General features: G+C 40.5%; 1 protein-coding gene across 1 annotated transcript; it reads left to right on the plus strand.

Moving 5' to 3' along the window:
• Positions 1–11,663: 11,663 nt before the first annotated feature.
• LOC122679413 (heat shock protein HSP 90-alpha-like) lies at positions 11,664–14,482 on the plus strand. The gene has a single exon (XM_043880072.1). The coding sequence runs from the start codon at positions 11,721–11,723 to the stop codon at positions 13,920–13,922; it is 2,202 nt and encodes a 733-aa protein (XP_043736007.1). The 5' UTR covers positions 11,664–11,720; the 3' UTR covers positions 13,923–14,482.
• Positions 14,483–14,762: the final 280 nt, after the last annotated feature.

Raw genomic sequence — 14,762 nt, forward strand, 5'->3', positions numbered from 1 at the left:
AATAAAGTCTCTCACTGTTTCCCCATCTATTTTCCATGAAGTGATGGGACCAGATGCCATATTAGTTTTCTGAATGTTGCGTTTTAAGCCAACTTTTTCACTCTCCTCTTTCATCAAAAGGCTCTTTAGTTCTTCTTCGCTTTTTGCATAAGGGTGGTGTCATCTGCATATCTGAGGTTATTGACGTTTCTCCCGGCAATCTTGATCCCAGCTTGTGCTTCATCCAGCATTTCTCATGATGTACTCTGCATATAAGTTAAATAAGCAGAGTGGCAATATACAGCCTTGACGTACTCCTTTCCTGATTTGGAACCAGTCTGTTGTTCCATGTCCGGTTCTAATTGTTGCTTCTCGACCTGCATACAGATTTCTCAAGAGGCAGGTCAGGTGGTCTGGTATTCCCATCTCTTGAAGAATTTTCCAGAGTTTGTTGTGATCCACACAGTCAAAGGCTTTGGCATAGTCAATAAAGCAGAAGTTTTTCTGGAACTCTCTTGCTTTTTCAATGATCCAATGGATGTTGGCAATTTGATCTTTGGTTCCTCTGCCTTTTCTAAATACAGCTTGAACATCTGGAAGTTTACAGTTCACGTGCTGTTGAAGCCTGCCTTGGAGAAGTTTGAGCATTACTTTGCTAGTGTGTGAGATGAGTGCAATTGTGTGGTAGTTTGAGCATTCTTTGGCATTGCTTTTCTTTAGGATTGGAATGAAAACTGACCTTTGCAGCCCTGTGGCCACTGATCAGTTTTCCAAATTTGCTGAATCTAAAAACTACAACTAGTGAACATAAAAGAAGCAGACTCACAGATATAGAGAACAAATCAGTGGGTACATTTGGGAGAGTGAAGAGGGGAGGGGCATAACAGGGTAGGAGATGAAGAGGTAAAAACTATTATGTATAAAATAATCTACAAGGATAGATTGCACAACACAGGACATATAGCCAATATTTGATAAATATAAATGAGGATAAGTTTTAAAATTTGTGAATTACTATATTGTACACCTGTAACTTGCATAATATTTTTAGATCAACTATACTTCAATTAAGAAAAAACAAACTTGAGTCAGGGGTAGGTGAAATGAGTGAAGGAGGTCAAAAGCAACAAACTTCCAGTTATAAAATAAGTCACAGGATGTAATGTACAGCATGGTGATTGTAGTTAATAATATTGTATTGCAAAAAATATTGCATATTTGAAAGTTGCTAACACAGTAAATCTTAAATGACCTCATCACAAGAGAAAAAAGTTTGACAGATTAGCACTTAGGAAAGCCAATTTTATGAAAATATCCTTGTTCTTTCTCGAGATGCTCATATCAGCCATTTTAAACATGGAATTTTCATGTCTTGGTGGAAACATTTGGAGAAGAGTTAACACTCAGCCTCAAGGGTGTGATTTATATATAAAAATGATCACGATTCTTTCAATGAACTACATTTTTGTTTTTGATTTAGAGGGGAGCTATAAGAGCAAAAGTGAATGGTACTACTGTTCATTTTAGAGAAATCTGTGTATGATGGATACTACTTGATAATACCATGTTAGAAAAAGCAGACTTAGTAACATTGAACATGTTGACCACCCATATTATCCTCCTTCTTTCAAAAAGGATAACCATTCTACTTCTACTTTTGACCCATCCCCTCTTCAGTGAGACCTTCAGTATCCACTCCTTTCATAGCTTCAGGCCTTCTTCTCCCTCCATCTTAAGGTATTCTTTCTTTCAAGGTCTTCATCATTCAGGATCCTGAAAAAGTAGCCTACATTCCTTGACATGTTCAACCTCTTCCTAGCCTCATTTGTGTCTTAACTCATAATCTTGTTTCTTTCTGCCACTGTATCATAATTGTTCTGACAGACGTAGTGACAGACAGTCTGACAGTTCTGACAGACTGTCTGACAGACAGTCCCTTTGCTAGACACAAAGGAAAATATTTGCTTTATTTGCCTCAATCCTTTAATGTGTTCTATCTGTTATTTCCACCAAATTTGACTCAACTGGGCCCTTTCCTTAGAGGACTTTTGTTTCTCATTTGGCTTCTGTGACATTCCTAACTTGGGTTTCTACTTCTCTGGTTACTCCTTTTCAGTCTTCAGTTCTTTCCTGATTTAAATGAAAAAATATTGACTTTTCAGGGGTTATCCCACTGCTTAATCCTTTTGGTTTTATCTTTCCACCTCCTCATTCCACCTGGGAAATCAAACCTTATGGCTTTAACTATCACCTGCAGTTGTTGGCTTGTAGGTCTGTTATCTCTGTCTCCAGGGCTTTGTTAACTATTTCCAAGCCTCCACTAAATATCTTTACCAGGGGGCTCCAAACTTATCTGAAGCTCAATATTTCTAGAACTGAATTTATTACTTTATCATTCAGGTTTCAGTTAAGGAAAAAAAAAAGTCTAGGTATTTCAAACAGGAAATTTAATATTGGGAATTGCTTATACCAGTGATGAATGAGATGAGAAACTAAAATTAGGACAGCAAGATAAGCAGATTAGCAACAGCAGAAAGCCACTATCAAGAGGGGTAAGAGGATGAGGTGGAGTTTCCAAAATCCAAAAGGCAAGGCCACCCAGCTAGAGCTAGAGTTGTAGCTGAGGCTACAGCTATGGCCACTGGGGAAGCTGGAACCAAAGAAAGCTTGTCTAATAGGAAGTAAAATCTTGGAAAAGATTCCAGTCACCAGGAGAAATGCTGCCTGAAGCAAAGTGAGAGACTAAGAAATACCATAGCTTCTCCCTACAGTCACTTCCAGTCTTCCAACAGCACCTGTCTTAACTTACTTGGAAACCAGGGACCCTGGATAATGTAGTTCTCTGTGATGCTATGGCAGAATCACTGGTTTACCCACCTCCCAAATCAATTGCTCTTCCTGCTTTCCCCATTTAATAATTAACATTTTTACCTACCTAGTTGGTTAAACTAAGACTCTTGTATTCACCATTTACTATCATTGTTCTATATATCAAATCTGCTAATAATGAGTCTACATCAGAAACATCTCTTGAATTTCTCCCTACCTCTTCACTTAAGCCTGTTTGATCCTCTTTGTCTCTCTTCTGAACTTTCCCATTTTTATCCTAAATATTCTTGCCCCAATTTCACTAACTTCAACTTTTCATTTATTTTTCTATTAATACATTTGTTCTGCTAGTCTCTCAAATGCTATCCTATCCTTGTATGATAAAATATTTAAAATTTTCACATGGAATATAGTGTCCTTTTAGTTTTCTTATGTATTTTGTGGGCATTAAGAAAAGACTGAATGGACTGGGATGGTAGTTACTGTAAAATTTTCAAGGGTTCTTTTATGGTAAACTTGGACATGCTTGTCATGTTTGTTCATACCCCTGAATCATGAAGGCAGAGACATAAGGGCAACTCTGGCTTTGAAAGTAGATGCTTAACATAATTCTGATTAAGAGGCTAAGCAGTATGAAAAGTATGTCAAAGATTTAAATAGATTCTCATATTAATCTATGCTGAATCATTAAAGCAAACTGCCGTGGACCCCTCCCCCAGCACTGGAACACATTGCTAATCTAAACACTGTTGAACTAAACACAAGTCTCAGAATCCCTCCCAGCAAAGCTCTTCCAAGGAAACACTACCAATAGATTGGAGTTGACAGGGGAGTCATAACGTTTGGGAGGTATAATATTTTTTATTTCCAGCTCAACTTAAAGCCCTAGATGGTGGCAACTGTTGTCTCTCAGAAATACCCTCTGGAGTATTCCATGTCCTGTTTTTCAAACCTTCCCATGAAAGTACCCTTAAAGACAGAGAAAAGTGAATTTACAACTCTAGGATTTTAACATGGAGCCAACTTATTGAAAATTTGAAGTGTTTCAGCATCCTGATTGAAATATACAAATTATGCAACATAAAAATTTTAATATAAAAATGTCATGCAAATTTTGCATTCTACTCAGTAAAATGTTTATATATAAAACCACTTCCCCAGCCTTCTGCATCCCCACCCCCCACCACAAACCTGGAGTGAAATCATGTTCCAAGATGTTTCATGCTTATTGGGTCCTGTGGCTTCATATACTCCTTGGCACATAGTCACTCATACTTGAAGACATGCATATCCCCTTTAAGTAGCTCAGCAGTGGCCCTTTGCTGGTGTTCTGAAATTCTCTAATGGCGTAACCAGCTCGCTCCTCCATGGGTTTTATAACCTTAGCTTCCATGGCAGCATGCTGTCTGGGTGTACATCCAGCTCTAATTCTTTCCTATTGGTTCCCTTTCTCCCTCCTACTTTGGTTATCAATATAAAATTGAACCACAACCCTTCCTCTCTAGGTCTGTTTTGAAGAGAGGTTATCAGATTTTTTTCTGTAAAGGGCCAGATAATTAATATTTTAGATTTTACAAGCCACATGTCTCGGTCACAACTACTCAATCCTGTCCTCTTGTAGCACAAAACCAGCCTTAAGACAATATATAAACCAATGGCTATGGCTATAGTGCAATAAAATTGTATGTGCACTTACATATAAATTTGTTTTCACATGTCTTGATATATTACTCTTCCTCTGATTTTTTCCCACCCATTTAAAAAATGTAAAATTGTTAGCTCACCAGTTATGTAAAAATAAGTGGGAGACTGGATTTAGCCACAGGCTGGGTTTGTTGACCCTTGTTGGTCCAGGACTATCCTGAATCCTTGATATAAAAAATAACTTGTTGGCTTGTGGACTCCACTTGCAAACTCTTTGAGAGGCTGCCTCTAACTCTGCCTCAGCTCTCCACACTCTGCCTCTGGAGGCATCCAATAAATGCATTGAATGCATATGCCATTTTAAAACCACCCTGTGTGTGGCGATAAGTACAGAATTGATATTTCCACTCTTCATATCTCACTCCAATTCTAGTTTTATTTCTTACTGGCCATAAACTCTTAGTATATTTCTGGCCCAAACCTGAAGTGAAACAGTAAAAACTCAAAAACCAAAATTATTTTTTCTAAGTTCTCTCCTTTATAACTTCATTGTGGCAACTATCTTCTAGCATAGTGGAGCCCTTGTGTTCTGCTTAGAGAATCATACCTATACTTTATCTTCTGTCCCTTCAACATCAAGACCTCCCCATCTTTTTTCTGTAACAGGCATCAGTGGTGTACTCTTTGTTCTTCTAGAAGTGAACTCGTTTTAGACACAGCAAAAGACACTTTTCAAAATGATTATTTGATTACACATACTGGCTTATTTATACTTCTGGGGCCTATAATTCCTTAATTGTATTCCCCCATTATCTTAGTGCCTTTTCTTTTCATTAGAGTTTAGCTCCATTTCCTGTATTAGCCTATGAACACAGAATATGCCATGTCTTTTTAAAACTGAAATTTTATAGACAATGATTGTAGTGCCCTTGTTTTCCGACTTATTCATTTTGGCTGCTCAATGATTTTTAGACTGTGTCATCCTGTGCTCTTCTACTATGGACAACAGAACAGTTTATGTGATAATGGCAGAAGTGTCAAGGAAGATCTCTCTCAAGAGGTGGACTTGGCATGAAGCCTGGACCCTGGTGTATGCCGATCCTGGAAAGAAGTAGCCCAGACACTGGAAACGACCAGTGCAAAGGTCTTGAGGTGCGAAAAGGGTCAGCATGTTCAAAGTATAGACCAAAGGGAGAAGCTGCTAGAGAGTAGTCAAGAGGAACGTGGGAAAAAATAACAGAATATGTCCCCTAGGTTTTTTGCCCTACGCAACAGGATATACAGAGAAGTAAGGAAAACTGGAGCATAAATAAATCCATTTTTCACATACTTAGTTTGAAACGCTTGCTAAATATCTAAATGGAGATACCACATAGGCAGCTGGATGTAAATATGGAGTTTAGGGAAAAGGTCAGGGCTAGAGATACAACTGTGAGCTGTATCAGTGTGCAGATGGCACTTGGCACCAAGGAACTTTGTGGGCCGATGCAGAGAATGAATGGACAAAGAGGAGCAAAGAAACACAGAAGCACTCAACCTTCAGACATCAACCAAGAGAGGAAGTACCAGGAAAGAGACTATGAGAAAGTGTCCAGGGAGGAAAACCAGGAGCAGTCAGTCACAACAGAGACCACAAGAGCTGGGATTCAAGGCTTACACTGTTCCTTTCCCCTTCATTTTAGGAAAAATCACCAGAAGAAGTGAAGGCCAGTTAGGAAAATTTTGTAATAATCAAGGAGTTTGGTCTTTTCAATTTTTTCCCCCTCATTTTACACCCCAGAAGTAAAACTTACCAATAGGTTTATTTCTCCTTGAAAACAGTATTGATATAGAATGAACTTAAATCAATTCTTAAAAACTATGGAAATTATTCTTTACATAAATGTGATAATGATACTTAATTTCAGGTTACCATATTTTACTATACCAATTTCATCTGCATTTATGATGAAATAATTATCTCAATGACCCAAGTAAGAATTTTCTAATTTCTTTAAAATTTAATGAAATATATCAAGTGAATAGCAAAAAAAAGACCTGAGAATTAGAGGTCCTTAAGCCTGTAATTTTCAACAGTGAGGATTTTTTAAACTTGTAATTATTGGGCCACTTTTGTAACAGCTTTCTGATGTAAGACCATACATGTCTGAACAGAGTTAGGTACTACACACACATACATAATAATGGTATTTGACTGGAAAACAAGACAAGTATTATAGTACATTTTTCAGTGTTCACTGTACAAAATAGGATGGCTAAAGTTTTAAGTACTTATATTACATTTTTAAATTAAAATAAATATGTTTCTAATTTGTTTTGTTTTGATTTTTTTTTTTTTTTTTGCTTTTATAATCTTTTTTTCCCATCACACATGCTTCTCCCAAATTTAGTCTCTCCTACATATTACTACTATCTGGAAAAACTAAATGTGGTAGAGAACCTAGTGCTTACTTATATTCAGTTCTCTCCTTTCTTACCATCAAGGAATATTCTATTTCTCAATCCTCTTAGTTAGGTAGGGTCTTGTGATTGACTTTAATCAATAAACCTTGGCTGGAAACTATATGTGTCATTTCAGGGTTGGGGCACTTAAGAGCAGATATATGCTCTTCATGATTTCTTTTCTTCTTTGGCTGTGACTATAAAGGCAGAACCACAAGATGCAATAAACCTGGATTTCTGAGTCAATGCACAGAAAACAGTTGCCTTGGGTAGTTGGTCAACCTAATTCTGATTTTGCACAAGCAAGGAATAAACCTTTATTGTATTAATCCACTGAGATTCTGAAGTCATCAGTTACCTTTCATGGTCTGGCATTACTTTGTATAATGCAGTGTTTCAGTGTTTGGTTCAGTTCAGTCGCTTAGTTGTGTCTGACTCTTTGTGACCCCATGGACTGCAGCATGCCAGGCCTCCCTGTCCATCACCGATTCCTGGAGTTTACTCAAACTCATGTCCATTGAGTCAGTGATGCCATCCAACCACCTCATCCTCTGTTGTCCCCTTCTCTTCCCACCTTCAATCCTTCCCAGCATCAGGGCCTTTTCCAATGAGTCAGTTCTTTGCATCAGGTGGCCAAAGTATTGGATTTTCCACTTCAGCATCAGTCCTTCCAATGAATATTCAGGACTGATTTCCTTTAGGATGGGCTGGTTGGATCTCCTTGCAGTCCAAGGGACTCTCAAGGGTCTTCTCCAACATCACAGTTCAAAAGCATCAATTCTTTGGTTTCAGAGTAGTGTTTCACTTTTTTTAAGGTCAAGAAACTCCTAAACAGTAGATACACAAAAGCAGAAAAATCAAAAGGATATTTGACCAAAATAATCAGCTTATGTAAGTTTAGAGTTAGAACAATGACATCTACTTTTAGTGAAATGTCTCATTTTGATGTAAGAGATTGACATTCTGATGATGATGGTGCAATAATTTGTTGTCATACTTTCTCAAAGGCTCATAAAATATTCTTAGATATTCAAGGCAACACATGATTGCCATAGTTTGTCTCCACACACCTACCCTATGCAACAAGTATAGGCAGCCTATAAAACGCCAATAGTGGGGGCTGATCAAGCTTCAGTCCTCCTCCTCCCACAGACACACTGAATGCACAGCTACAGAGTGAAACCTCTGAGAGATCCATCAACTAGAGGAATGCCTCCTCCACATTGGGCAAGTGAGAAAATACCCACCATGAAATGGACAGGAAAGGCTGAGACACACGCTTACCATAAACCCTACTCCCAGGACAGCACCATACAATTGAGAGGGTGCTTCACACTTCCAGCTTCTACCTGAAGGTGGAAGGATTTTTGACCCTATAATTTAGTACCTCAGCTTTTAAGACTCCCACCAGAGAGTCAGGCACCCAAAACACCTAGCTCTGAAAGCCAATGAAGCTTGTGTCCATGAGACCCACAAGATGAGAGCAAAGAAGCAGTTGTTAACTGGTACAAATGCTCACTATGGCTCTCTCCCCAAGGCTCAGTGCAGAGGGAGCAGAAGACGCAAACTGCTCATCTCCCAGTTTTTACCTGAGAGAGGTCCATCTGCATAGTTTGAAAGCTGCTACCTGAGGCCCCCCCTGGTGGCTCAGATGGTAAAGAATCTGCCTGCAGTGCAGGAGACCTGGTTAAATCCTGGGGTCAGGAAGACCCCCTGGAGAAGGGAATGGCAACCCACTCCATATTCTTGCCTGGGGAACCACATGGACAGAGGGGCCTGGTGGGCTACAGTCCATGGGGTTGCAGAGTCAGACTTGACTGACGGACTAACACACACCTGAGGGTTACGCTCTTAACTTATCACACATCCAGGGCCTGCTGTGATCATCCCTGAAGACCACAGATACCAGTGGACACCTCCCTGTCTTCCTATAGCTGGCTACAAATCACTAGTATCTCCCCAGAAGGAGCTTCTAGACATACCTGCACCCCTGCTGTTGTGCTGCCACTTGAGGAATGGATCCCTGGATTGGCTGGCTCTGACAGCCAATTGAGCTTCCACTCATGAAACCCACAAGAACTGTTATTAAATGGCTATCCCCCAAGGTTCAGTGCAAAGGGAAAAGGCAAAAATGCCCATTTCCTAGTCTCCCAGAAAGTAATAAATCTGCATACTTTAAAAGCTGCTGCCTGAGGGCCAGGCATTTAACTTAAAATGCACTTAGGGGCTGACAACTATTGTTCCTGGGGGCCAGGGAAGCTGATGGACACTTCCTCATTTTCTGCCCGTAGGCCACTCCAGGTCACAAGTATCTCCATGAGGGGAGCCATACTCACATCGGACACCCCAGCTTTCATGGCTATTGCCTGAGGGACAGGCCTCTGATCTCCTGGCTCTAACAGCCAATGGGGATGGCACTCATGATCCTACACAAATGCAGTAAGCAAAGAAGTGATTCTTAATGGGTATAGAAGCACACCTCTTTCCCCTCCCCACGATGGCTAAAACCCCAACCCAGACTGAGTGAACAGTTGAAAATGACTATCCCCCAAGTTCTCCCAGGAAAGGCTTACCTATGTAATTCCATATATATATATATGTGTGTGTGTGTGTGTGTGTCTGTGTCTGTGTATCTGGTTTATTTTGTTGCACAGTACAAATTAAAACATTATAAAGCAACTATATTCCAATAAAAATTAATTTTAAAAAATTTCATGTCATGACAAACATCACTAAGAACAAAGCTAGTGGAGGTGATGGAATCCCAGCTGAGCTATTTCAAATCCTAAAAGATGATGCTGTGAAAGTGCTGCATTCAATATGCCAGCAAATTTGGAAAACTCCAGTCCTGGTCCCAGGACTGGAAAGGGTCAGTTTTAATTCCAATACCAAAGAAGCCCAATGCCAAAGAATGTTCAAAGCACCACACAACTGCACTCAATTCACATGCTAGCAAAATAATCCTCAAAATTCTCCAAGTTAGGCTTCAACAGTAGTGAATTGAGAACTCCCAGATGTTCAAGCAGAATTTAGAAAAGGTAAAGGAACCAGAGATGAAATTGCCAACATCTGTTGGATCACAGAGAAAGCATGAGAATTCCAGAAAAAATATCAGCTTCTGCTTCCTTGACTCCACTAAAGCCTTTGACTGTGTGGATCACAACAAACTGTGGAAAATTCTTCAAGAGATGGGAACACCAGGCCACCTTACCTGCCTCCTGAAAAACCTGTATGCAGGCCAAAAAGCAACAGTTAGAAGTGGACATGGAATAACAGACTGGTTCAAAATTGGGAAAGAAGTACATCAAGGCTGTATATTGTCACCCTGCTTATTTAACTTATATTCAGAGTATACCATGAGAAATGCCAGGCTGGATGAAGCACAAGCTGGAATCAAGATCACAGGGAGATATAGCAAGAACCTCAGATATGCAGATGACACCACCCTAAAGTGAAGAGGAACTAAAGAGCCTTTTGATGAAGGTGAAAGAAGAGAGAGAAAAAGATGGCTTAAAACTCAACATTCAAAAAACTAAGATCATGGCATCTGGTCCCATCACTTCATGGCAAATAGATGGGGAGATGATGGAAGCAGTGAGAGACTTTATTTTCTTGGGCTCCAAAATCACTGCATATGGTGAGTGTAGCCATGAAATTAAAAGACGCTTGCTCCATAGAAGAAAAGCTAAGATGTAGAAGTAAAACCTACAGAGTGTGTTAAAAACCAGACATTACTTTGCCGACAAAGGTCCGTAAAGTCAAAGCTATGGTTTTCCAGTAGTTGTGTATGAATATGTGTTGGACCATAAAGAAGGCTGAGAGTCAAAGGACTGATGCTTTTGAACTGTGGTGTTGGAGAAGACTCTTGAGAGTCCCTTGGACTGCAAGGAGATCCAACCAGTCAATCCTACAGGAAATCAGTACTGAATATTCATTGGAAGGACTGATGCTGAAGCTGAAGATCCAGTACTTTGGCCACTTGATGCAAAGAGCTAACTTATTGAAAAAGACCCTGATGCTGGGAAAGATAGAAGTCAGGAGGAGAAGGGGACGACAGAGGATGTGGTGGTTGGATGACATCACCAACTCAATGGACATGAGTTTAAGCAAGCTTCAGGAGATGGTGAAGGACAGGGAAGCCTGGAGCACTGCGGTACATGGTTCACAAAATGTTGGACACAACTGAGTAACTGAATTACAAAAAAAAAAAAACAAGTACAAATCTTAAAAATTTTCCTCTTCAAATAATAAACGACCCTGGCATATCAGGAACTTGATTTATCGCAACTCTTCTTTAAAATTTAGTGAGTTTTATATTGTACCTGAAAGGCAAAAAGGCAAAATGGTTACCTGTGGAGGTCTTACAAATAGCTGACAGAATAAGAGAAGTGAAAGGCAAAGAAGAAAAGAAAAGCTACATACAATCCAAATGCAGAGTTTCAAAGATTAGCAAAGAGAGATAAGAAAGACTTCTTAAGTGAACAATGTGAAGAAATAGAGGAAAACAATAGAATGGGAAAGACTAGTGATCTCTTCAGAAAATTAAAGATACCAAGGGAATATTTCATGCAAAGATGAGCACGATAAAGGACAGAAACAGTATGAACCTAACAGAAGCAAAAGAGATTAAGAAGTGGCAAAAATACACAGAAGAACTATACAAAAAAGGTCTTAAAGACCCAGATAACCACAATGGTGTGATCATTCATCTAGAGCCAGACACCCTGGAGCATTAAGTCAAGAGGGCTTAAGAAAGCATGACTACGAGTTGCCTCTGCGTCCCTGTGCTGCGTCGTTGCGGAGCCCGTGCTAGTCCTTCAGCCAAGATGCCCAAGGAGACCCAGGCTCAGGATCAGCCGATGGAGGAGGAGGAAGTGGAGACGTTCGCCTTCCAGGCGGAAATTGCCCAGTTGATGTCACTGATCATCAACACTTTCTATTCGAATAAGGAGATTTTCCTGAGGGAGCTGATTTCAAACTCCTCCGATGCTCTGGACAAGATCAGGTATGAGAGTTTGACCGATCCCAGTAAGTTAGACTCTGGGAAAGAGCTGCACATTAATCTCATACCGAACAAGCAAGATCGAACCCTCACCATCGTGGACACCGGCATTGGGATGACCAAGGCCGATTTGATTAATAACCTGGGCACCATCGCCAAGTCCGGGACCAAAGCGTTCATGGAGGCTTTGCAGGCTGGCGCTGATATCTCCATGATAGGCCAGTTTGGTGTCGGGTTTTATTCAGCCTATTTGGTGGCTGAGAAAGTGACCGTTATCACCAAACATAACAATGACGAGCAGTACGCCTGGGAGTCTTCTGCAGGAGGATCCTTCACAGTGAGGACTGATACAGGAGAACCTATGGGGCGTGGAACAAAGGTTATTCTGCATCTGAAAGAAGACCAGACTGAGTACCTGGAGGAACGGAGAATAAAGGAGATTGTGAAGAAGCATTCTCAGTTCATTGGCTATCCCATCACTCTTTTTGTGGAGAAGGAACGTGATAAGGAAGTTAGTGATGATGAGGCAGAAGAGAAGGAAGACAAAGAGGAAGAGAAGGAGAAAGAAGAAAAGGAGTCTGATGACAAGCCTGAGATAGAAGACGTTGGCTCAGATGAGGAGGAGGAAGAGAAGAAGGACGGGGACAAGAAGAAGAAGAAGAAGATCAAGGAGAAGTACATCGATCAAGAAGAGCTGAACAAGACAAAGCCTATCTGGACCAGAAACCCTGATGACATCACTAACGAGGAGTACGGAGAGTTCTACAAGAGCCTGACCAACGATTGGGAGGATCACTTGGCGGTCAAGCATTTTTCAGTTGAAGGACAGTTGGAATTCAGAGCCCTTCTTTTTGTCCCAAGACGAGCTCCTTTTGATCTGTTTGAAAACAGAAAGAAGAAGAACAACATTAAGTTGTATGTTCGCAGAGTTTTCATCATGGATAACTGGGAGGAGCTAATCCCTGAATACCTGAATTTCATTAGAGGTGTGGTGGACTCTGAGGATCTTCCTCTGAACATTTCCCATGAGATGTTGCAACAAAGCAAAATTTTGAAAGTTATCAGGAAGAACTTGGTCAAAAAGTGCTTGGAACTCTTCACTGAACTGGCAGAAGATAAAGAGAACTACAAGAAGTTTTATGAGCAGTTCTCTAAAAATATTAAGCTTGGAATACATGAAGATTCTCAAAATCGGAAGAAGCTTTCAGAGCTGTTGAGATACTATACTTCTGCTTCTGGTGATGAGATGGTTTCTCTCAAGGACTATTGCACAAGAATGAAGGAAAACCAGAAACACATCTATTACATCACAGGTGAGACGAAGGACCAGGTAGCCAACTCTGCCTTTGTGGAGCGTCTCCGGAAGTACGGCTTGGAAGTGATCTACATGATCGAGCCTATTGATGAGTACTGTGTGCAGCAGCTGAAGGAGTTTGAGGGGAAGACCTTAGTGTCAGTCACCAAAGAGGGCCTGGAACTTCCAGAAGATGAGGAAGAGAAAAAGAAACAAGAAGAAAAAAAGACAAAATTTGAAAACCTTTGCAAAATCATGAAGGACATTTTGGAGAAGAAAGTTGAAAAGGTGGTTGTGTCTAACCGGTTGGTGACATCCCCATGCTGCATTGTGACAAGCACATATGGCTGGACAGCAAACATGGAATGGATCATGAAGGCTCAAGCCCTGAGAGACAACTCAACGATGGGTTACATGGCAGCCAAGAAGCACCTGGAGATCAACCCTGACCATTCCATCATCGAGACCTTGAGGCAAAAGGCAGAGGCTGACAAGAATGACAAGTCTGTGAAGGATCTGGTCATCCTGCTGTACGAAACCGCCCTCCTGTCTTCGGGGTTCAGCCTGGAGGACCCCCAGACGCACGCCAACAGGATCTACAGGATGATCAAACTCGGTCTCGGTATTGATGAGGATGACCCCACTGCTGACGACAGCAGTGCTGCGGTCACTGAGGAAATGCCTCCCCTGGAAGGAGACGACGACACGTCCCGCATGGAAGAAGTAGACTAAGCGCTGCCTGAGGATCGCTTGGCTGTGTGTTCAGCACTCTGTCTCCATTCCCTCTAATATGTTTTCAAGTATTTCTTTATTTTTGTTAACGTTTAAAAATCGTATGGCATGGTAACTACATAAGGGGAGGATAAGATTTCTTTATACTAAGTGTGATACTGTGATACTTTTAGCACTAAAGCAGAGCTAGTTTTTTCCTAGTTTCATGTTGGCTTATTTTAACAGATGGAAGTAGTTACGTTTGTTGTAAGGTGTGTGTGTAACCTGTGTTAACTTTGTGGTCTGAAGTGTTTAGCTATCAAGCGGATTCTTTAGTAGACCAAAATTTTCTGTCACTGGAGTGTTCTGAAGTATATACCGTGATGTTTAAAAGAAACACTTGTTAAAGCAAGTTTTCATCTTCTGGGATATACTTTTTAAAACTTCCATCCCCTGTAGTTATGACTGCATGTGCCAGGCCTCTAGAAGTTAGTGTGTTAAGCTGAACCAACTTGATTGGATTCGCTGTCCGTACATAGGGCTTGTTTTCCAAAGAAAAATATTGTTTAGAGTAGCAAACTTATAAGCCTGCTCAGGCATGTTGTAAAGCCGCTGGAAAAGTAACTTGGAGCAAGTTTTGTGAGTGGAAATGCAGTGCTCAAGTCACATTCTGCTTTAAAAAGTTGTAACAAATACAGATGAATTAAAAAAAAAAAAAAAGAAAGAAAGCATGACTACGAGCAAAGCTAGTGGAGGTGACGGAATTCCAGCTGAGCTATTTCAAATACTAAAAGATGATGCTGTGAAAGTGCTGCACTCAACATGCCAGAAAATTTGGAAAACTCAGCATTGGCTACAGGA

The sequence above is a fragment of the Cervus elaphus genome, chromosome 21 (genome assembly GCF_910594005.1).
Source record: "Cervus elaphus chromosome 21, mCerEla1.1, whole genome shotgun sequence".
NCBI lineage: Eukaryota > Metazoa > Chordata > Mammalia > Artiodactyla > Cervidae > Cervus > Cervus elaphus.